The sequence below is a fragment of the Saccostrea cucullata genome, unplaced genomic scaffold (genome assembly GCF_032062105.1).
Source record: "Saccostrea cucullata isolate Sc308-1 unplaced genomic scaffold, CSIRO_AGI_Scuc_v1 ctg3233, whole genome shotgun sequence".
In the NCBI taxonomy this organism is placed as follows: domain Eukaryota; kingdom Metazoa; phylum Mollusca; class Bivalvia; order Ostreida; family Ostreidae; genus Saccostrea; species Saccostrea cuccullata.
In genome coordinates, this window is record NW_026929916.1 from 51,345 (window position 1) to 73,823 (window position 22,479).

General features: G+C 32.7%; 1 protein-coding gene across 1 annotated transcript; it reads right to left on the reverse strand.

The window, feature by feature from the left end:
• Positions 1-2,620: 2,620 nt before the first annotated feature.
• LOC134282465 (uncharacterized) lies at positions 2,621-21,337 on the reverse strand. The gene is made up of 11 exons (XM_062764874.1): positions 21,264-21,337; positions 20,434-20,508; positions 20,046-20,241; positions 19,840-19,947; positions 19,669-19,744; positions 18,517-18,674; positions 18,351-18,395; positions 17,063-17,122; positions 8,873-8,926; positions 7,767-7,820; positions 2,621-5,718 (listed from the first exon to the last, which is right to left on the reverse strand). The coding sequence occupies exons 2-11, from the start codon at positions 20,485-20,487 to the stop codon at positions 4,367-4,369; spliced, it is 2,157 nt and encodes a 718-aa protein (XP_062620858.1). The 5' UTR covers positions 20,488-20,508; positions 21,264-21,337; the 3' UTR covers positions 2,621-4,366.
• Positions 21,338-22,479: the final 1,142 nt, after the last annotated feature.

Below are 22,479 nucleotides of genomic sequence, written 5' to 3' on the forward strand. Positions count from 1 at the left end.
AAAATCATATGAAAAGTAATCCCGATACCTGTATTAAACTTGACGTTTTTTAAAAGAAGAGGCCATGAAGATACAAATTACCGTTTTCTGAGAGAATGTAGGCAATTTCCTTTGTCGATTATAAAAATAATCCCATATTCACGACTGGTTTTCTTAATATTTCATTGAAAATAACAGTTTAAAATATGTTTTTTCATCTTGTTTACTTACCAGTTATGCCCCAAAATACTAGTACCTTATTTGACCAAACTAGATTTGTAAAGCATCATTGAAGGAATTTAATTCTCGAATTTGATAGATCTGTAGGCATATTTCATTTAATAGATCTTTACCTTAAAAATGTAATTTGACTATAGAAAATAAAAAGACATGTTAATATAGTAAAAATAAATTATCTTTATTTTGTTATACTGTATCTGTCATTTTGATTAAAATCTACCACCGATGACGTCATATATGTACATGAAGTACCCAATAGTTCATGTTGTGTAAAGAGATTTTGGCTAAGGCGGCATGTACAATGATACGTAAAATGGAGTTTAAATGCATATATTTTGAATTTCGTGTAAAATTCATACGGAGTTCAGTTAATTTAACAGGTATTCTTATTTATTTTCATCGATTATATCCTCTTTTGAAGACAGTCAGCTATATATGTATCCCGTGCAGCCTTTCTTCTTTCATTCATGACAAAAATATAATGCAACAGAACAACAGTAAGTTAAGCTGGATATTTAAAAACATAAGATTTGAACAGATGAAAAGTTTGCCTTCTAAAATACTTGGAAAGTTCTGCTAGAATAAGCATGGTTTTACGAAAAATCTCGGTTCATATTTATAAAATTCAAAACATCGGATAAGGTTTCATGCGATTATGTGGAATAATATTTTTCTGACAGGACAGAGGGATTCTAGCAGCACTTTTGAGGCAAAATAGATGTTTTTCAACTATATTTTACTCAAAGAAATTATTTAACTCCGGGGCTATGCTTGTTCTGTTTTTATAATAAGGTATTTTCGCTATTAATTGATGTCACGTGATGCCGTGGTGGTGGCGGACGTTCTTCCCTTAGTTACTCTTTTATCTTTATCAATAATAAATAATTGTTTACGTTTATCAGCGGTTTTGGTAAATAATCAAAAGTAATTTTCTTTAAAAAGTCTAAATTTCCCGAGAAATGATTTATATACTTCCTTAACTTACCCGCGCATTTACACTTTAGCAAGAAGCATTGATAGTCTGTGTGTACACTAAATCCTCTAAATAGCATTCTTTTAAGTAATGCTGCACCAGCGTTCTTTTCTTTCAAAACATTTAATAAATCAATCATTAATGAAAATACAAGCTGGACTTTACTTTTTATCTGCATATTCATTAATATTGAAAAACTGAAACCTGAAAGCCATTGGGAAGCAAGGTAGGGTTTCGGGAGAAAAAAAAGTTTGATATATAGTTTTTTCACTAATAAAAACATTCATTGAGGGTGATCTCCCGTTTGAAATTCTATAGGCATTGGAAATAAATAAAGTGTATGCTACAGAGGTAAACAAAAGCACACGACGAAAAGAATCAATTATACTGCACGAAGGAAAAGCAGTGATGGCTTTAATTTTTGTACATTGTGTAAACTAAAGAGACAGACAGTCAACAGGTTTTCATTTACCATAGCAATGCTGGGAGGAGCTAAAATGTGACAAACATGTATGCTGAAAGTCGTAAAAGCTAGGTAACCGGTTAATATACTTCTATAAGTCATGTGAAGTAGACACCGTTTTATAACTATGAATAAAAGTGTTAATAAATCTATGCATATATATCAATGACCATTTGTTTCCAATAACGTAAACATAATAGAACCTCTTGATCCTTATGAATGATAATTAGAAACTCAAAATTAAAGAACAGTACTGGCATTTCTCAGCCAAAATATATACATATCATTGGGAATAAGGAAAGATCAATGTATTGTAAGCTTCCTCAGCACCCTGTCAAATGCCAATCAGCTTACAATGTTTCCATCCCGTGTAAATTCAATAAATTATAAAATTATATTTTTATCAGGACTACTCATGACATCCGTCCACATATAAAAAGGGGGGGGGGCATCCTCAGCCCGTCACATGTATTTAAACACCCTTGATAATTTACTTCACATCCTTGTAAATCATAACCAAGTTCCATTTTTCGTTTCAAATATTTCATTTAATAAAGACTTCAAAGTTCAATGAAATATAACAAAACAGTCAGTACATCTATGAGTATATAAAGTCCTAGCTTAACATCTCTGGCCTAATAAAACACAGTGGATTGCGGTGTCCGTGCGGTGGAGAAATTATACACTACTTAATTTGTATTGGTTTACATTATTTTCTTTTACCTAAGTCACTAGTAATTTACAGTCAGTGATGTTGATGACGTAATATGATCTGATCGTTACGATCGTCGTGATGAAACTGGCGTTCGCTGCTCATATATATAACCTTCCATAAATGGTCACGTGATCACAACAACCAATGAATAATTGTCCTTTCTGGAGCAACTCGGAACTACTTTACATACATTTTGTGTAATACAAAGAAAATAACATCGTTCAAAATGTCCTTTCTACATGTAAAGTGGGAGCTATAAATTCTATTCGATATACATTAGAAAACAAGTTCAACAAACAATCTGTAACAAAACGGACACACACAATCCATGGCGTAGTAATACCGAACAATAATGCAAACACATAAGTATTACGCTACACATTCAGTTCCAAAACATTTCGTCAAATACAGCATAATTAAATGACAATACTGCAATAAAATAACATTTAAGTATCAATTATGAATATTTGAGGACACGGACAGTGTTATTTCGATCTTATCAATTGTAAAACAACAATGTTTATGTCACATGACTAATTTCTTCGTAAGAAAGATGGCAGGCGCCCAATTTACAACACATGTGATAATGCTGAAATAAGTAAGTAAATTACAGTCGTAATGTGGTAGATAATGATGAAAAACTGACATATAACATCTCAGTATCACTGTCCCTTACTGTCTGTTCAACAAGACCTCCCTAGATCGTCTAGTAATACAAAAATAGCATTTGTTTACATATCAATGTCGAAGTGCAATTTGTATTGCATCAATAATTCAAGTAAACAATAAGATAATGAAATAACATGAACAATAAAACATTTCTAATAAACTTACAACTGTATGCTACTTTACTTCACAAAAAAAACACTCCACCATCAGTCTGTGATTAATATGCAAAATTCTAAAGTCCAACCCCCATGCATATTACAGTATTTTATTCAAAATTTCTTAAAAATAATATAGGTACTTTTTATTAACATTTTAACGAGGCCGAGTCTAATTCGAATGTGCATGACTTTGCGCAGCTTTTTAAATTTCATGCAGTTATTTGTGCGACAGTACAACTTTGCCAATTTTTTTTTATTTTAATTAAAAATTAACATTATCAATAACGCCTACTGGTCTGAAACTGCGAATTTACGTCAATAATTAAGAAAAACGCTGAAATGGTCTTACCGATGTCACCATTTTTGAATTTTGTAAGCAACGCATGACTCTGAAGAACGAGGCATGTTCAAGACGTCTATGGATATTATACTAAAAACTGATGACAGAACATCTAAGGAAGCATACTAGCAATTCAAACATTGTTTTTTTTAAAACTAAAATCGTATATGCCGATAATTCATCTGCAATGATATGTAGTTATATCGTAATATGGCAAATTTAGAGGTATTGTGCTTGAAAAAATAAACTTATTAGTTAAGTCCTAGATCAAAATAGATGGTGAATTTTTTTTTATATTTTTATAATTTGACGATGTTTTACAATAACTTTCATGTACTGAACGAAAAAGAAATCTCTAGGGCAGAAATACAAAAAAATATGCGGAAAATGTGATAAATTGGCGCTTTTCAAACAAATTCCCAAAGGTTCCAATAGTAAAATTTGACAACTTTTGAGATGGTCCTCTAAGAAATCGGGGGGATAACATTCGATTTTTTAATCTTAAAACAATAATTATAACAGTAAAAATTAATTGTCAAAAACTTATCAAAATCCCAAGGCAGAAATAATTAGGCTCGGCCTCTTTAAATCGGAAATGTATTGAAAATTTAGAAGAAAAAAAAAACATTGATTCGACAAAAGCTAAAAAGGAAGGTTAGTTTGTTGAATAAAACGAACCAGAAGCAAATATGTTATGTACCACTAAACTTGTTCAAAAGTACTTTAAAATTTATTTCTATGCTAAAACCAGTAACCTTGCCAATGTCCTTAAAGAAAGAATGATATTAATATGAATTAACTGTATTACTTGCCGACTTAATGACCTTATTTAGCCTAACCTTTGCAAAGCCTCATTTAAAATGGATTTTATAGATTTATTTTTTACCATTTGAAGATGTTCCTTTAAAGTTTTCTGACTTATATCCATTGCTTTTATGTATTCCTCATTTTTTAGTATATGTTGTACTAATCCAGAATTTGAATGATAAATAGCTATATCAAATATTGTGAATCCATCGCCCGTGGTCTCAGAGAGTTTCACTCCATATTTTTTCATAATATCAAGTATCTTTTCTTCACTACCATCCCCTTTCTCTTCTACTCCTATGTAGTGAGCTGCTGTCCACTTCTTCTTCGTGTTTGTAGTTTCATTTAGAAGTTGAGTGTGTTTTTGAGAAAATGTTTTAGCTAAGAATTCACATATTTCAAACTGTTTGTGAATGGATGCAATATGGAGCAATGTTTTTCCATCGTTTGTTCTAGTTGTTATATCCAGGTTTTGGTCTATCAGAAGCATAAAGAGATTTAAATCTCCACCTTTGACTGCAAACTGTAGAGCACTCCAACCAAAAATATCTTTCGAAAGCAAATCTCCTGGGCAGGTTTCAATTAAATGTTTGACAATGTCAGTTCTTTTGAATTCACAGGCAACATGCATAGGGATTCTTCCTAATTTTGAAGAAGTAGACAGCATTGTTTTTTTCTCTTCTTCTATCAATTTTAACACTATCAAATTTCCCGACATTGCAGCATAATGACAGACATTCCATTTACCTATTTCAGCTGTTAACAGTTCTTTTTCGTTTTTTATAACATGTTTGCAAAATTGATTTTGATGGGCAAGACATCCTATAGAAAGTATATCAAGCCCACTTTTTGTTTTTGATGACACATTTTTATAACCGCTTTTTATTGCTGCATTTAGAAGTTTCAAATTTCCTTTTATTGCAATCAAATGAATAGGTTCAAATGTTGGCATATATGTAACTCGTGAAACCTGAAAAACTCCTTTTTGCTCTTTGCAATCTAAGGTCTCTTTATCTGGTTTTGTATTACGTTTTCCAATTATATAAAAAGCCATTTCATCATTATTATATTGCAAAGCGTAGTCTAAGATTGTTCTGCCTTGACAACATTTTACCATGAAATCGTTTTCATCATAATTGCTTATTATGTACTCCAGTATGCAAATAGATCCGCCAATAGCTGCATAATGCAATAATGTACGCCCATTTTCGTCTCTTTGGTGTAAAATGTGTTTCCTGCTTAATTCCTTCACTCTTGTGTCAATGAGATAATTGAATCCCAATTGCTCACTATTTAGGCATTGTCTTTTAAGAAGTCGAAACAGTTCAGCATCCTCTACGTTTAATTCCGTTAAAATCATTTTGAAAATTTCATCTGATAAATAGAAAAAATACTATTACCATTTTATATCTTATCAATTTTATTTTTTTTCTAAACTAGTGATTTTTTAAAAAAAATACTTGCATTGGTCATTTTATAATTAGCAACTATTATTCGTATGTTGTATTTAATTCGGTTAGTGACAACTCATGCTGATTAAATTGTTTGAATGTATATATTGTTTAACGTCACTGTCAAGAATTTTTCATTATATGGAGACGCAACCAATTGCTGGCGCAGAGCTGAAAATTTTGTCTCAAAAATACAACTATGGAAAAGTGATGAGAAGCAAAGGGAGGTAAACACTGATGCATAGAAGTAGCAGCCATGTTGTTTGTTTAAATGAAGCAATATCGTGTTACTGTTTCAAATTGTAGATACATTTATTAAATCTAGAATTTTCAATGAATCGCGAGGACAAGAATGAAGGGATTGTGAATGATTAAGTTGGTTGTCAAAGGGCGTGTCCCATACCAAACCAGGTTTTACAGAAATAATTTGTGTTTCATTTTGGATATTAACTAATCAGAGGCTAGAATACAAACAAAATCAAAAATATTGTAATGTTTCTTTCCACAATAGGCTCATGGACCACCTCGCTCACCCGAGAATCTTTGAACATGCTGTTCTTTACCAGATTTTCCCTTGTAACACCTATTGTGATCCCAACCTTCCCCAGGGGTTATAATCTGGACAATCTAAAGATGCTTCCAAACAAGTTTCAGCTTTTCTGGCCCAGTGGTTCTTGAGAAGAAGATTTTTAAAAGTTTATTTTCCTAAATATGTTCAAGGTAAACATTTGATTCCTTATTGTAGCCCAGCCAAACGACCGGAGGTCATGAGTTGAACAATTCAAAATCTTAACTATGCCAGGATACTTCCACCTAAGTTTCAGCTTTCCTGGCCCAGTGGTTCTTCATCAGAAGATTTTCAAAGATTGTTCCTATATATTTTTAGTAAAATTTTGATTCCTTATTGTGGCCCCGCCCAACCCCCGGGGGTCATGATTTGAACAATTTGGAATCTACAATACCCTAGAATGTTTTCACATAAGTGAAAGCTTTTCTGGCCCAGTAGTTCTTCAGAAGAAGATTTTTTAAAAAGAATTTCCTATGTATTTCTATAAGTAAAACTCGCATTCCCTATTGTGGCCCCGCCCAACTCCCGGGGGTCATTATTTGAACAATTTAGAATTTACACTACCCCAGGATGGTTCCACCTAAGCTTTAGCTTCTCTGGCCCGGTAGTTCTTCAGAAGAAATTTTTGAAAAATTCCTATATATTTCTATGCAAAACTTGGGTTCTCCATTATGGCCCCACCGAGTTGCAACCCCTGGGGGTCATGATTTGAACAATTTAGAATCTATACTACCCAAGGGTGCTTCCAATAAAGTTTCAGCTATTCTGTTCCATTGATTCTTGAGAAGAAGATTTTTAAATGACCCCACTCTATTTTTGTCTTTTCTGGATTATCTCCCCTTGTCAGGGGACTAGGTCCTTCATTTGAACAATTTAAATTCCCCTTCCCTTCAACCCAAGAATGCTTTGTACCAAGTTTGGTTAATTGGCCCAGTGGTTCTCGATAAAGAGTAATGTGAAAGATTTACAGACGTACAGACGAACGGACAGACGGACGGACGGACGGACGACGGACAAAATGTGATCAGAAAAGCTCACTTAAGCCTTCGGCTTCAACAAGTTGAAAATTGAACCTGTTGAATATTGACCCCAACAACAGCTTGCATATAAACCAAATAAATATCGAATAAGAAAGATAAAATGTGGTCGAATAGGAATGACAAAATAAGCGAATAGGAATCACGTGTTTTCAAATATGAATGTCATTGACATCGAAAAGGAAACGCTTGTTTTCGAAAAGAATGATACATTATGATATAGGGATCATATTGTCATATTTCCTCAAATGGGAATATCAGTTTATTAAATACAAATTAGTATTCAATTTTAGCGATCTCACCACTCTCGCTAATAATGCCAAAATTAAATCCTCGCTACTAATTCTACTTATACGGTAATCTTACCAGGCTTGCTTTTTTCTTGACTTTCACTTTCTTTGGTAATAGATTCCGGGAATACTGAGAAAAGAAAAAAATTGAAAGAGCAATAACAGGAAAGCATTCAATACTAACAGACCCAACCATATAAGCACTGAAGTTCTAGTAGCCGTTCAGGGAATATTATTTGATTACGTTTTACTTTTTGAAAGTTTGTGACAGCTGTTGAACTGAAAAACCGAATGATAACACAACATCCTTATGTTTGTTTGAGGATAAAGTATCAAAGAAAACAAACCATATTTGTGGAAATATCTCTGACACAAAAGTCAGGGACCCGTTTAACAAAATTGTCTTTTGATTAGGACCTCTTGAGATCAAAATTTTCTGCACCATAGCTGTTTCACAAAACTCTCTTATCCTATGATAAGATCCATCTTAATTTTAAGATAGATAGACTAGACACCTTTCTTAAGGACATATATGCAACGTAGTTTTGTTTTTCTCTGAAGTTGAAGAGTTCCAATACCTAAAGAAACTGAATGCTACATTTTAATGTATATGTATGCTGTTATACACTTTTACAAGTTTGTATGACAAATTAAAACAGTGTAACCGGTGGCTTAAAACAGAATTATGTTTTTTAGCAGAGAACGATTTTCATAGATAAAGCAATCCTTTGGACTATATCACGCCAGTCGTAGGAATTCTAACCCCACGTTCACCCCTACCTAAATTATATTTATGCTGATGCAATAAAAAGTATTTTCTGACAGTATAACTATTATTATTTGAGAAACTATTATTTTAATGTTTTAAAGAAAATGTAAGGAAGACAACTAAACAGTGTACAAACATCTTTTTTAATCTAAAATTTCCTTTTGACATTGAAGCAAAAAATGTCTTTGAACTTAACTAAAGATTTCTTTTACATCAGATAGTTTTGTGAAACAGCAGTAACAAATATTATAATTATCATAAGTCTCTTATTATGATTTGAGATCTACATGTATCTGACGACTAATATTTTGCGAAACCCAGCCTAGGTGTATATCATTTGAGATGGAAATATTTTATAAAATACTCAAAACAGATTTAGAGTATCCATTTGAAATTAAAATATGTTGTCTTACCAAACATGTTTGTTTCTTGGCTTTTGCTTTCTTCGGTTATAAACTCTGGGAATACTGGGGAAAAATGAAAGAAGAATAAAAAACAAACATTCAGCGCCATTAGACCCAACTTTATAAGCACTAAAGCCGTTCTAGTAGCCGTGCTTGAACTGACTGTATTTGATTTCTTAATGAAATTATATGACGTCTGTTGAACTGTTATACAGTAGAACTCGGTTATGACGAAGTCACTGGGACCTATGAATTTACTTCGCTATATCCGTGATTCGCTTTATCCGTGTAAAGAATTCGTTGAATTTATATAGCTGGGGATTCAAAATAACTTCGCTATATCCGTGAATTCGCTATATCCGTGTTCGTACTAAACGAGTTTTACTGTACCGGTTAATGACTCATGGAAATTGAAATCCGCATGTTTGTTTGATAATGTGCTTGTAAACATACCCGTATAAAAGAAATCACGCCATTCGTGTAAATGCCTTTTCCATAAAAGCCGGTGTAAAGACGAATAATGACTCCATCGGATAATGACCGGGGGTCATTTTTCGACAGCGAAAAATGACCCCCGGTCAAAATTCAACGGCGAAAAATGACCCCCGGGCATTATTCGACGTAGAAAAATGACCCTTTTGCCCGTAGAAAAAGTGTCACCACCCTAAACATTTGCAGAGCCCCCGTGAAGAAAAATGACCCCCGTAGAAAAATGACTCCCTGTGGATTAACTTGATGTCTCTTAAATGCAATTTAAATATGATGGTACACAAAGTAGGGTCTTCTCACAAAAAATACAATTGCAAAATAGAAAAGCCCTAACACCAATTGTTCAAAATAAATGGCTAAGGATAAGTGTTTGAAAAGTAGGTCAAACTCAAAGGTCAAAGTTGATGGTTTCTTAAGAAAGGTTTAATGTAACAAGGATTACATTTGTAAAGTATGAGAGTGCTAGTATCTACAGTTAAAAAGTTATAGCCAAAGTAAATTGAAAGTGACCGTCTGTATGTCTGTCTGTCTATCTGGCGGTCTGTTTCTCCTCAAAATCTTTAACCTTGACCATAACTTTTCAATTATAGTAGTTATGCCTTTCATATTCAATATGTGTATATTCCTTGTGACAAGACCTTACTTTGGGTACCACCAAATTTGACCTTTTGACCTTTACCTTGGAGTTTTACAAAAAAAAAATGCCAAATTTTTGGTCTTCAATTAACTTTTCATATTATGATACAGTATAAAGAAGACGTTACAAAAATGAAAACGTTTGTTCTGATTTTCATATTAAATTCTCTGAAAAATATACTCAGAACTGGGTAAAAGGGTGGTGTAAAACAAGCATTAAGAAATGTAATGAATACTGTGTGTGCTAAATCAAAAGGTAATGTCTACATGTATAGTTTTTGCATTAGAATGTGTATTTTACACTAGCCCATAGCGCTTTACATATCATGTTTTTAGGTGTTATACCCACCCAACCCCCTTACTTATTTAGGAGGAAGTCGATTATCAACAAAAGTAACAAAAAACTACCCTACCTCCATTTTTTTTATAAGAAGGGACTAAAAATAAGCTTAAAATAATCTACTATTCTACATGTAGTAATTTTCAACTGTTACTTTGCCACAATACTTTCAAGTATACCCCCACCAACATTTAAAGTATGCTTTAACCATGGCGAAGTAATTATGATATGATAGAACTTGTGTGAAAGCTTAACTTCATTTATGTATTTATTGAAGGTATCACAACACGTGTATCTATCGTACACGTGTTTACCTAGTGTTGTTTAAAATAGATAATCGATCGGATTGGTTAATATATTTTTAGAATACCTGTCCTACAGGTATTCTAATCAGGTACGCACGCTTTATCTTGAGTTAAAGTTTAGCGCCATTCGAAGGCTCTCTCTCAAACAGTGCAGTTAGACTAAGTTTTTCTTCATGGATAAAGAGGAAGATATTCTCATGACTGACGACACAACGGGAGAGATTACTAAGTTACCAGATAACGCACAGTCCACGTCTACTTCATTTGCTTTGACAGACGCAGTCAAATTATTGTCTACAGCTATATCTACCCAATTTCAACAATTATCTGAAAAGTTTCAGGAAGACAGTAAATCCTCAGCTCAGGAACTTTCTAAGAAACTCAAGGATAACATAGCTGGGAAGTTAAAATACGAAGGAAACAAGGCTCAGTATTTGTTTTATGAAGAATTGTTAGAGGAACTTGATAAACTCAAAGATTTATCTACTCATAATTATAAATGACAAAGTTGTTAAACGAATCAATGAAAAACTTAAAACCGCAAAAGTATATCAGAATTGCAGACGGTTCCCCAGCAGGGTGGAAGACAGTACAAGAGTACCAATGTAATGATATTGCCGACGACTCGGATGACGAGAAAAAGATAAGGAGCGCGGAGAACAGGGCCCTCAGAAGCAACAGACAAATTAAAAAGCCTCGTTTTTAACCTTATGGCAAGCCCGTACCTTCTGCTGCTGCTGGTTCTGCTGCTCAGCTTTCCACACTCGCATTGCAACAGGCAAACACAGTACAACAACCCGGCACCAGCAAATTTATTCAGCAGCCCTTTCGCTTCAGTAGCAGACGGACACCACAGCCCAGCGACGTCTGCTACAAGTGCTTCCAGACTGGGCATTGGAAAACAGGATGTCCCCTCAATAGTCAATACACCAGCAGCGCAGGCTCCAATACTAAGTCAAATTGATGATAAGTAAATTCTATCTGTAGATATGTTTGATCAGATAACTGATAATGAGATAATGATTGAACATTGCAAGTTTTATCAATACAAGATTCAAATGAGTCTTATAAAGGGGTGAAAAATAGTTTGCACAATCATTATGATTTCTGGGAAAAGATAGGTGCATTTGATGATATTTTGAGAATTATAAAAACTGGATATAATATTCCTTTTGCAACTAATCCACCAAGAATTCATTTGAAGAATAACAAATCTGCTCTTCAGAATTTTTCCTTTGTTTCAGAAAGCATAGAAGATCTGATTCAAACAGGTTGTGTTAAACAGGTACCATTCAGACCATTTGTAGTGAGCCCATTGAGCGTCGCAGAAAACAGAGAAAAGAAGCGTTTGATTTTAGATCTAAGTGTTTTGAATTCATACTTGAAAAAAGAAAAAGTAAAGTTTGAAGATTATAAAGTGGCTTTGCAATATTTCGAGAAAAATTGCTTCTGTATTAAGTTTGACTTGAAATCAGGTTACCACCACATAGATATTTGTAAGAAATGCCAAACATTTTTGGGTTTTCAGTGGAAAGATAATTATTATTGTTTTACAGTTCTTCCGTTTGGTTTGTCTACAGCCCCATACATATTTACAAAATGCTTACGGGCTATGGTGAAGTATTGGCGTACTAACAATATAAAGATTGTTCTTTATTTAGATGGCGGTATAGCCATGTCGGAGTCATTCGAAGAGTGTCAGAGAATTTCAAGTTTTATCAAGGCATCCTTAAACGAGGCAGGTTTTTTAATCAATGTTGGAAAATCGATTTTCAGCCCAGTGCAAGATTTGGAATGGTTAGTTATCAGATGGAATTCAGTAGCTTTTGAAATTTCTATTCCAGAAAGAAGAATTCAAGACATCGAGACTAACATTGCTCAATTTCTTTCAGATTTACCCAAGGTTTCGGCTAGGCATTGGCCAGAGTTGCGGGGAAAATAATGTCATTACATTCAGTTATGGGTAACGATTGTAGGTTAAATGACAAGATATTGCTACATGGAAATTGTTTTCAAAACATCATGGGACGGTACACTTCATTTTAAGTTTGCTATTAACACGATGAAAGAATAAAAATTTTGGTTACAAAATATCCGAAATTATAATGAAAGAAAACTTAAGACTACACAACGAGAAAGTACATTGGTGTATTCAGATAATAGCGCAGTAGGCGCTGGGGCATATACAGTGGGCTTAGATGAACAGTTTTTCCACCAGGTGTGGAATGATCTTGAAATGAATAATAGTTCAACATGGAGAGAGATGAAGGCAATAGAATTAGCTTTGATTTCATTTGATGAAATGTTGTTTAAAAAATGTGTCAAATGGTTTACAGATAACCAGATCTGTGTCCATATTTTACAGTCAGGAAGTTTGAAGACAGAATTGCAAGAAATAGCTTTTAACATATTTTCATTTTGCAGGAAGCATAGCATTTCTATCGATATCTAGTGGATCCCTAGAGACAAAAATCAAAAAGCCGATTACTTAAGTAAACTTGTCGACTATGAAGATTGGGGTGTGTCTCATGATTTTTTTGAATTTATTGATTCTCTATATGGTCCACATACTATTGATAGATTTGCTAGTGCAAAGAACAATAAATTGTTTAGATTTAATTCACTTTTCTGGAACCCAGGGACAGAAGCTGTCGATTCTTTTACGCAAAACTGGGCGTTAGAAAATAATTGGCTGGTTCCGCCTATTTCCTTAGTTATAAAAACTATAAAGTATCTCGTCAGTAGCAAAGCTGTAGGGACATTAATTGTACCTAAGTGGAAATCAGCTTCCTTTTGGCCTTCAACAAAGTTTCAACAAAGTTGATACTTATGAATATGTTGCAGATATATTAGAGTTCAAAGATGTGTCTGGAATATATGTACAAGGTCAGAACAAAAACACGGTTTTTGGTTCGAACAAGTTTTTATCTCCAGTATTAGTAATTAGACTGGATGCTAGTATGTTGTAATGTATATAATTTGTAAATACATGTTATTATGCTGTTTGATGGTAGAAGTATATTGTTGTGATATGTGCATTGCAGTTGATGATGGCCCTGGTGCACATATAGTGAACCTGGTACAGAGGTATTGCAGATGTTTAAAAAAAGGCCCTGGTACAAATTGTACTGCAGATGATGGGATAAGTTGTATGAAAATTGAGGTACTGGTACTATATTGTACTGCAGATGTTGAAATAACGTTTTTATGAGTTCCTTATAGACAAACAGAAGTCATACAAGTCGTGTATTGCAGAGATTTGGCCCTGGTACACGAAATATTGATTTAATTGTATTGTTGAAATATTTTAATTTGTTATCTATTTTGTACGTTTTGCAGAAATATTTAAGGTTGGTAGGTGGACATCTTTGTTCAACAGTGCTCAGGATCCATCACTCTTGGAACTCGCCGAGTCCTTACCCAACTACTACCTAAAATCAAAAGCTGAAAATACAACAAAGAAATATAGGTATGCCTTCAACAATTTTTCCAAGTAGTGCAAGACATTTACACCGATTGTTAATTCTTTACCAGCTACTGATGTTCATGTAGCAATATTTTTAACATATCTTGCAAAAACTTTTAAGTCCTCTTCAAAGATAGAGGAGGCTACTCATGCTATTACATGGGCCCATCATTTTTCGGGATTATCCAATCCTTGTGACTCTTACTTAGTTAAGTTTGTAAAAGAAGCTTGTATAAGAGAACACAGTCAACCTGTAAAAAAAAGAACCGGTTTCTGCAGATATTTTGTCAGCTGTTGTTGAAAAATTTGGGAGAAATGATGCATCATTATATGAACTGCGCACTTGTTGTATTTTTCTTTTAGGATATGCGGGTTTTTTACGTTTTTCTGAAATTGTTAATATTAGAAGGACACATCTTACCTTTTATCAATTTCACCTAAATTTGTTCATTGCAAAGAGTAAAACAGATGTGTATAAGCAAGGTACTTCTCTGTATATATCACGCACGAACTCTAATACCTGTCCAGTTAAAATGTTACTCAGGTATCTTCTTTTATCAGGTATATCAGAGACGTCAGAGGAGTTTATTTTTAGACAAGTTACTTATTGTAAAACAAATAACTCCTACAAGTTAAGGAAAAGTAATCAGCCTTTGTCATACACCAGAGTTAGAGAGTTAGTTTTATACACATCAGACAGTTTAGGTCTAGATTCTAAAAGATACGGAGTACACAGTTTGAGGTCGGGTGGTGCTACTGCTGCAGCTGCAACAGGGGTCAGTGATCGTCTTTTTAAGAAACATGGGATGTGGAAATCGGATAATGCAAAGGACGGTTATGTACACGAAAATTTACAATCAAAACTTTCTGTTACAAAAAACTTGGGTTTATAATTTTCTTTTCTCTTTCTTTATTGTCGAAACTGCACTTACGAGAGCGCTTCTGTATCGAAATACGTGATGTTATTTATTTTATAAATTATTTATGTTCGTTTGAGTGGAAACGAATAAGAACATAAATGTATTTATTGAAGGTATCACAACACGTGTATCTATCGTACACGTGTTTACCTAGTGTTGTTTAAAATAGATAATCGATCGGATTGGTTAATATATTTTTAGAATACCTGACCTACAGGTGTTCTAATCAAGCACGCACGCTTTACCTTGAGTTAAAGTTTAGCGCCATTCGAAGGCTCTCTCTCAAACAGTGCAGTTAGACATTCACCCGCCCACCCGCCCTCACAAATATTTTGGTTTTTTATTAATTATACGTTTTTGTTTTGTAAATTTAAGAGTTGCAGAGGAGTAAAGTTGTGTTTGTACATTATGTGTACTAGTAATTAAACTGCACTTACGAGAGCGCTTCTGTATCTAAATACGCGTTGTTATTTATTTTATAAATTATTTATGTTCGTTTGAGTGGAAACGAATAAGAACATAACAATATTTTATCTAGAGCCTCTTTCAGTATTATTGAAAGGTATAGAGTTTTATTTATACTTTTGCTTTTCATTTATTTTTATTTTTTGGTTTGATTTAATTTGGGGGGGGGATAAAAAGTTCCTCCTTTTTCATTGTCAAAGAGGATTTGCCAAACGTATACAAACTAAAACTTGAAATGAAGGAAACATTAATTTTTCTATCAAAGAGTATTGGAACCTGATTGTTGCATGGTTTGATTTCTAAAAACAAGTGGAATATTATTCTTTAAGCAAAACACTATAAGGAGGAAATTAAAAAGAACTTTTATTACTTGACAATTAAAGAATCTCTTTTCACTTTAAAGGGGGTCATATTTCAATGGGGGTCAATTTTTTATAGGACTAACATATAAAATAATGACCCCTATGACACTTTTTCTACAAAAAATGATTTTTTTCTACGGGTAGGGGGTCATTTTTTTTCATTAAAAAATGACCCCCGGTCATTATTTGATGGGGGTCATTGTTCGTCTTTACACCGGGTTTTTATGGAATACTCAAAACAGATTTAGAGTATCCATTTGAATTACAAGTTGGTGATTGACAAGATGTGCTTGTTTCTTGGCTTTCGCTTTCTTTGTAAGGCCTTATAGATTAGGGAAATTCCGAGAAAAAAGAAAAAGAACAATAACAGGAAAACATTCACTACCATTAGTCCCAACCATATAAACACTTAAACAGTTCAAATAGCCGTTCTTGGACTGTAAATTAATTGATTGATTATTAATATTGAAACTTTGTGACTGCCGTGACTTTGTATTCATATGTATCGGGTTAACTTTATCAATTAACAGTTTATTCGAAATAAAAGACATTAGAGAGTCTGTCATATATGTGTTTCATATTTGAATGTTTTACCGACAGACGACAAGGGTTAATTGACAACGAAATTTAATGACAAACGAAATAACTTAAGATTTTCTATCATCGAACAGGATGTTGTGTTTACGTCTATAACTATATTATTTACTGCGTCTCTTGTCCTAAAATGCTTCGAGAACGATCAGTATTTACAACTGAGATCCTCTATTGGCAGTTGATATTTTTGGGATCTCAAAATTGTTTTATTGTCAGAATTTCGTAAAATTTATAGTCGTTATTATAAAATTGTTAGTAATTATAGCCTATACATAAAATTAAAAGAAACCCTTTAAGGACCCTTGATTTTTAAATAAATTTGATTCTAAAATACGTGTATTTTATCTATTTGATCAATAACCTCGGCTTACGCCGGATGTTAGCGGTCAACTGAAGATGTTTACTCCTTTTACGCGACCGATCCCACCTCCTGAATTTCCGATGATCTATGTTTATTCCTTTTTGAATGACGTGTACTGATTTTCGATTTTTGTAAAGATAAACTTTTTGTTTTAACTAATGGCATTTTAACATTTTCATGAGTTTAATTAGATATTAATAGTAAATCATTTAAATTGAACGTATCTTTTTTTTAAGAATTTTATGGGCCTTTTTTACTTACCCTCTGGTCTTTCAGACACATCGTCATTGATGGGACTTTCAATTTCTTCAATATTGTTTTCTACAAGCATAGAAAGTAGAGAAAGAATAGTTTTTAAAGTACTTTTATGCAAATTATTTGCTGTACAGAATTTTTTTAAACTCATATGCATATGCTTTATTGGCTAAAAGTGGCTATAATTTTACTTGTTTTGATTTTGTCTGACAAATTATGCTCATATAGCATGTAAAAATTTGGTAAAACATTATTTAAACTTCATTTAGTAACATAAATACTGCAACTGGACCCGTATTTTCAATTCCTAAAATCTATTTATTCACCAGCTGTTTGTTGTCACCACTTTTTTTTTATATAATTATTCAGAAATGATTATTAACTAACATTTCAAAGAACAAGGTATGGTTTCTATACAGATTTTGCCCTGTGATTTTCTAAAAAATGAAACTGGTGTAAAAGATAAAAAATTAATGCTTTCTGAATCATTGAAATTCCATGCAGAAAAATCATACAAATAATTTTTCTCCAAGGTGTTTTTAAATGGTAATTGTGACGTCATAAACATGGGCATTTTCCCGTATTTTCTTCAAAAGTTGCAGAAAATATTGTCCACAGGCATCGCCCACAAAGATATTTTGAGATATATGATTTTATGTTGTTTTTGCACAGCATATCAAAAATCAAAGTGGGCGATGGCTGTGTACACTACTTTCTAAAGGAAAATTAACCTTGAAATTGGCTAATTTGAGGCTTTTCCTGTTAAATATACAAAAATGCATCACTTTAATGACATCAAATTGGCAGAAATGGCAGTGCCATATTCTTTCTACTTTATCACAGTCATATACGTAATTGATATTTAAGTCAGTTTCAAAACGTTTTGATAACATAACATTTTTAGGGCACAATTAAGCTAAAACCAAACCTTCTTCTCACTAAGTGACATGAAATGAAATAGGAAAATAATGTATAGTGTATTACCATTATAAAATACTAGTAATTTTAAAGAAAAAGGGCAAAGGTCAGGTAATGTGGCCAAGAAATTATTTTTCTTCAGAATTAAGAGTATTGACACAAGAACGAGGTCTTGGATTATACGATTTACTGTTTGCAATTTAAGCACGTACATTTTGCAATAATGCTTTTCACCGTAAATTTGCCTTTAATGAATTTCTAATTTTGTTTTCTCATAAATAAACATAAAGTATCAGAATGGGACTTTTTCCATGAATTTCATGTTTCATAATGTTTGTAAAGATCCTATTCAAATATGACAGACATATAAATTTACCTATTAGGCCAATCGTAGCTGTATCTTGCTCCTGAACAGGTCGTTCTGTAAAAGAGTAGCATTTTTCCTAATTAGTTTTTTAGTTAATTGGTACTTTACGCATTATTCATTCTTTGCAACAAAGCTACAAATCTCGGTAAAAAGTAAGGCGATAAGTCAAACTTACTCTTTTTATAAATCTTCAGACACTTGATGAATAGAGGAACCAAAATCCTCACCAAAACAAAAACAGACAATAAGGCAATTGTAACAACTAAAGCTGTAAAGGTGTTTCCTCCTTTGATTGACTGCTTTACTGGACATGTACAGTTTGCTTTCTCACATCTTAAAATACAGCAAAAACAAAAAGTTATACCATTTTGAGAGTGGTGGACTGGATTGGTGGAGAGTTAAAAGTGATCCCGTCTTGCTATTATGTTTCTTTCAAAATGTTAGATGTAGGCCTAGCAGTCATGTTTATTGTTACATGTGGTAAAATCGAGTAACCATACATTTATTAAATATTGAAATTTTAATTAATCCCAGGTCTGAAATGAGGGGATTGCATGGATAAAGGTTATTCAGCTGGTTGTCAGGGGTGTATCCCAAAACCAAACAAGGTCATACATATATAATTTGTGTTCCTTTTTGGATATTAACCATTCAGAGACTAGAATACAAACAAAATCGAATTTAATATTAGTCCATAAAATAAGCATTTCACAGTCTGAAACGTGTTTCATATTTGGGTATTTTACGAGAAAAAGACGTTCTCTGGTAACTCACAACAAAGCTTTGGGAAAAACTGGTGACTTTAACTTCTTAACTATCAATTTTGTTTACTTAATAAATAGAAAATTACTTTTATCATCTGCAAATGGCGGTATTGTCTTTCAGTTGATTCATTTGATTTGACAAGCAAAATCTAGTACAAAGAGTTTCTAAAACGAGGCAAGCTATTCCCAAACATGTTGATAAAACAAGGATATCAACAGTCTCCTCATATTGCACATGTTATTGTCAATACAATGATCTTGTCTTGTATACGTATATACAGTGTATCATTTAGTCAATTGCTAGCTGAAGTTTTACTTAAAGTTGTGAGGCCAATATTTAGAACCTTAACCATGTGAGTTTTTTCGCGTCCATTTTTTTATCAACACAAGGAACACACGGCGTGCGTGACTGGTAATTCTCATTCCTCTATGGTACCTGATCCCATCTTTGATGTTTTCCTGGTCTCTATTTGCACTGCTTTTAATTTGTAATGTTTAGAAGGACTTTTGAGGTCAAATACTGTTCATTTTTTTCATATTTCATGGACATTTCTGATACTCACGGCTTGAAGTATTGTGTTTTTAAGCAACTAAGATCTGCTGCAAAACAACTATCAGCAACCCTCAGACATGCGGGATCTGTAGGGAAATATTGATTAGATACGTCAGCTATACCATAAATTATCTTAAATATATATTTCCATTCAAAAGTTCTTTGTACTTTGACCACTTACATTGATAAATTTCATTGCTGAAATAATCCTTATCTGGACAACCGTAACTGAAATGACCACATTTGACGTGGTTAAGAATTCCAGTATAGGCGAGTTCCAAACAATTCCCTAAAGATGATAAAAATTTACACATCATTTGCATTGTTTTAAAGCGCGGTTTTGTCATAAAAATTGCACTGAATCAAAATTTAAAGATCAGTTATAACCTTTTTGGAAAGGAATACGTCTTCCTAGTGGATAACAAAACTCTATAAGAGACGAGAAATTCTTATCAGGTACACAATGGTACCCATGTGTGTCGTTGCAATGCATTCTCAGAGATGCATTAGACCATGCCTTGTCGTTCATTGGACATATGTTTGTTGAGTGAACGGGAAAATTGTATCCCAAAGAATTTATCATCTAAATGATAAAAACATAAAATAGTAACTTTATTGTATTGTTAGAAAACAAACATTCATACACATTTACACTTAACTAAACAAAAGCATTTCAATGTAATTTTTATATTTTTCAAAAAATACGGATCAAAATTTCACGAAATCTATTTAGTATAATATAAGCTTTACTTATATAGATAGTAATTGTATATACCTTTGCGTTGACTAAATGTAGAACAACATACACCAGGCCTTGTAAGAGAGTCATATTTACACTGCCTCAAAAAATCTGCAACATGATATTCCTGCTATTGTTCATTTGTTATACATGAATTTCCAAACGTGCATTGCTTTAAGACAAAAAACAAACAAATTGTTTTAACAAAACATCTAAAAACAAAGAACCCTCGCAAAGTTTAAATGTTTTAATTAAATATAGGGTCTAAAATAGATTTCTAAATTAACACATACATGTTATCTTTTTTTCAAATTTAATTGACCTCCTGTTTATCACAAACAAAGCTAATCAGTCAAGAAGATGCTGAAAAACAGTTCACTACCCTCTCTCGCTGCAAAAATAAAAAACAATAATTTTAGTTCAATTTTGTCAATGATTTCTCTGTTCTCTGAAGAATTCTATTAAATCCAAAGGAGAAAAATAAACGCTTGGACATTTGTTCCCTTTCTTTTCATAAGATAGGCTGTCAAAACATACTCCGGAAAGTACTTAGTACTAGTTAACTAAATTACACTCCTTCTACCAACCCCCACCACTACAAATATATAATGAAAACCTTTCAAATACCTTCAGTTGAATGAATTGTTTCAATTGCCTTTCATTAAGGAAATAAATTAACAAGTGTATACATGCCCGGTCCATGTATTTATAGAGGGCAGTATTGATTACAAAATACATGACTGTAAGAGTAAAATCAATTATTTGAAGGTGACGTTTAAAAAAGATCAAAACGATACTAGGCATGGATGGAACAGAATTAGTTGACAACATACTACATTCATACTAAAACTTTAACAAGTACTTACATTCACCAAATTTAATGTGAATTTTCTCTTCTATATATCGATCGCTTGCACTATACGTTTATTTAGATTATTTAGATTACCTTTAAATCATGTCTAAACTTATCTAACATTGCTATTTTAATATCTGTTATGTGCAAGTAAGTTTGGGGTGGATTACAGGTAACGATATGCTAGATATATATATCATAAATAATACATTATGTACGTAAACTATATGTTTTTCTTAAATTACAAAAATAATGCAAAAATGCAAAAACATCAAAGAGATTGCTATTCAAAATTATGACATTTAATTACAAATAAAAAATTTCATATATGAAATCATTCGATAGAGATTACTGAAAGTCTAAAATTCAATCCTCTATCAATGATTGACGTTGTATTAAAATAAACAATTCCAAAAACTTTAAAAAATATATATTTCCCTTACGCTTATAAGCTTATTGCTTCTGCACTTAACAAGACCCCCCTTTTTCAGCAGCTGTTGCAGAAATAAAAAAAAAAACAATGTATTTTTTCTGCATTACCTGCTACATTCATTTTCGTACTAACAACCAAAGAAATACATTTCATTATTTATATTTATATCCGTATAAATAATTATCTAAAGTAATATCAAAAGGATTGATTATTGTATTATTGACATGTACGTCAGTGTATGTTTCATAGATGGAACAGCCACTGATCAAGAAATCTGTACAGGTGATATGACTAGTGCTGTTCATGAACTTACTGAATGATGGCAATAGTTTTCTTAAGAAATAAAGGAGAAATTATTCACTTAATCCATATTATAGTTATCTGAATCTTCTTATGCACAGGATTTGCGAACGACTCATTTTTCAGTCAGTGTATCATTTATTTTTCAAAAACATAGAAGTGATATTTTTAGAGCATTTTTTTCATAGGTCCTGCTATATATGCATCTGTTAAATTAGTATTAGATAAAAATCCAGTTTATTTGTAAAGGTTTAACATTTCTGAAATAATTACTATTAATTAGTGCGTTTCTGATTGGCTGGCATGTTTTGTTTATCGCCTACCACTTTTACCTTGCAAAAAAGCAGACTCCATGCTTCAGACGGATCTATAATTTAAAATAGGAGGTAATTCCCTTATGAGTATGAGGGAAAACGATACATTTCCCTCATACTCAGTATACGAAATCGTACTTAATTCTCTCGATCTTCCTTACAATGTCCATACGCCTTACCTT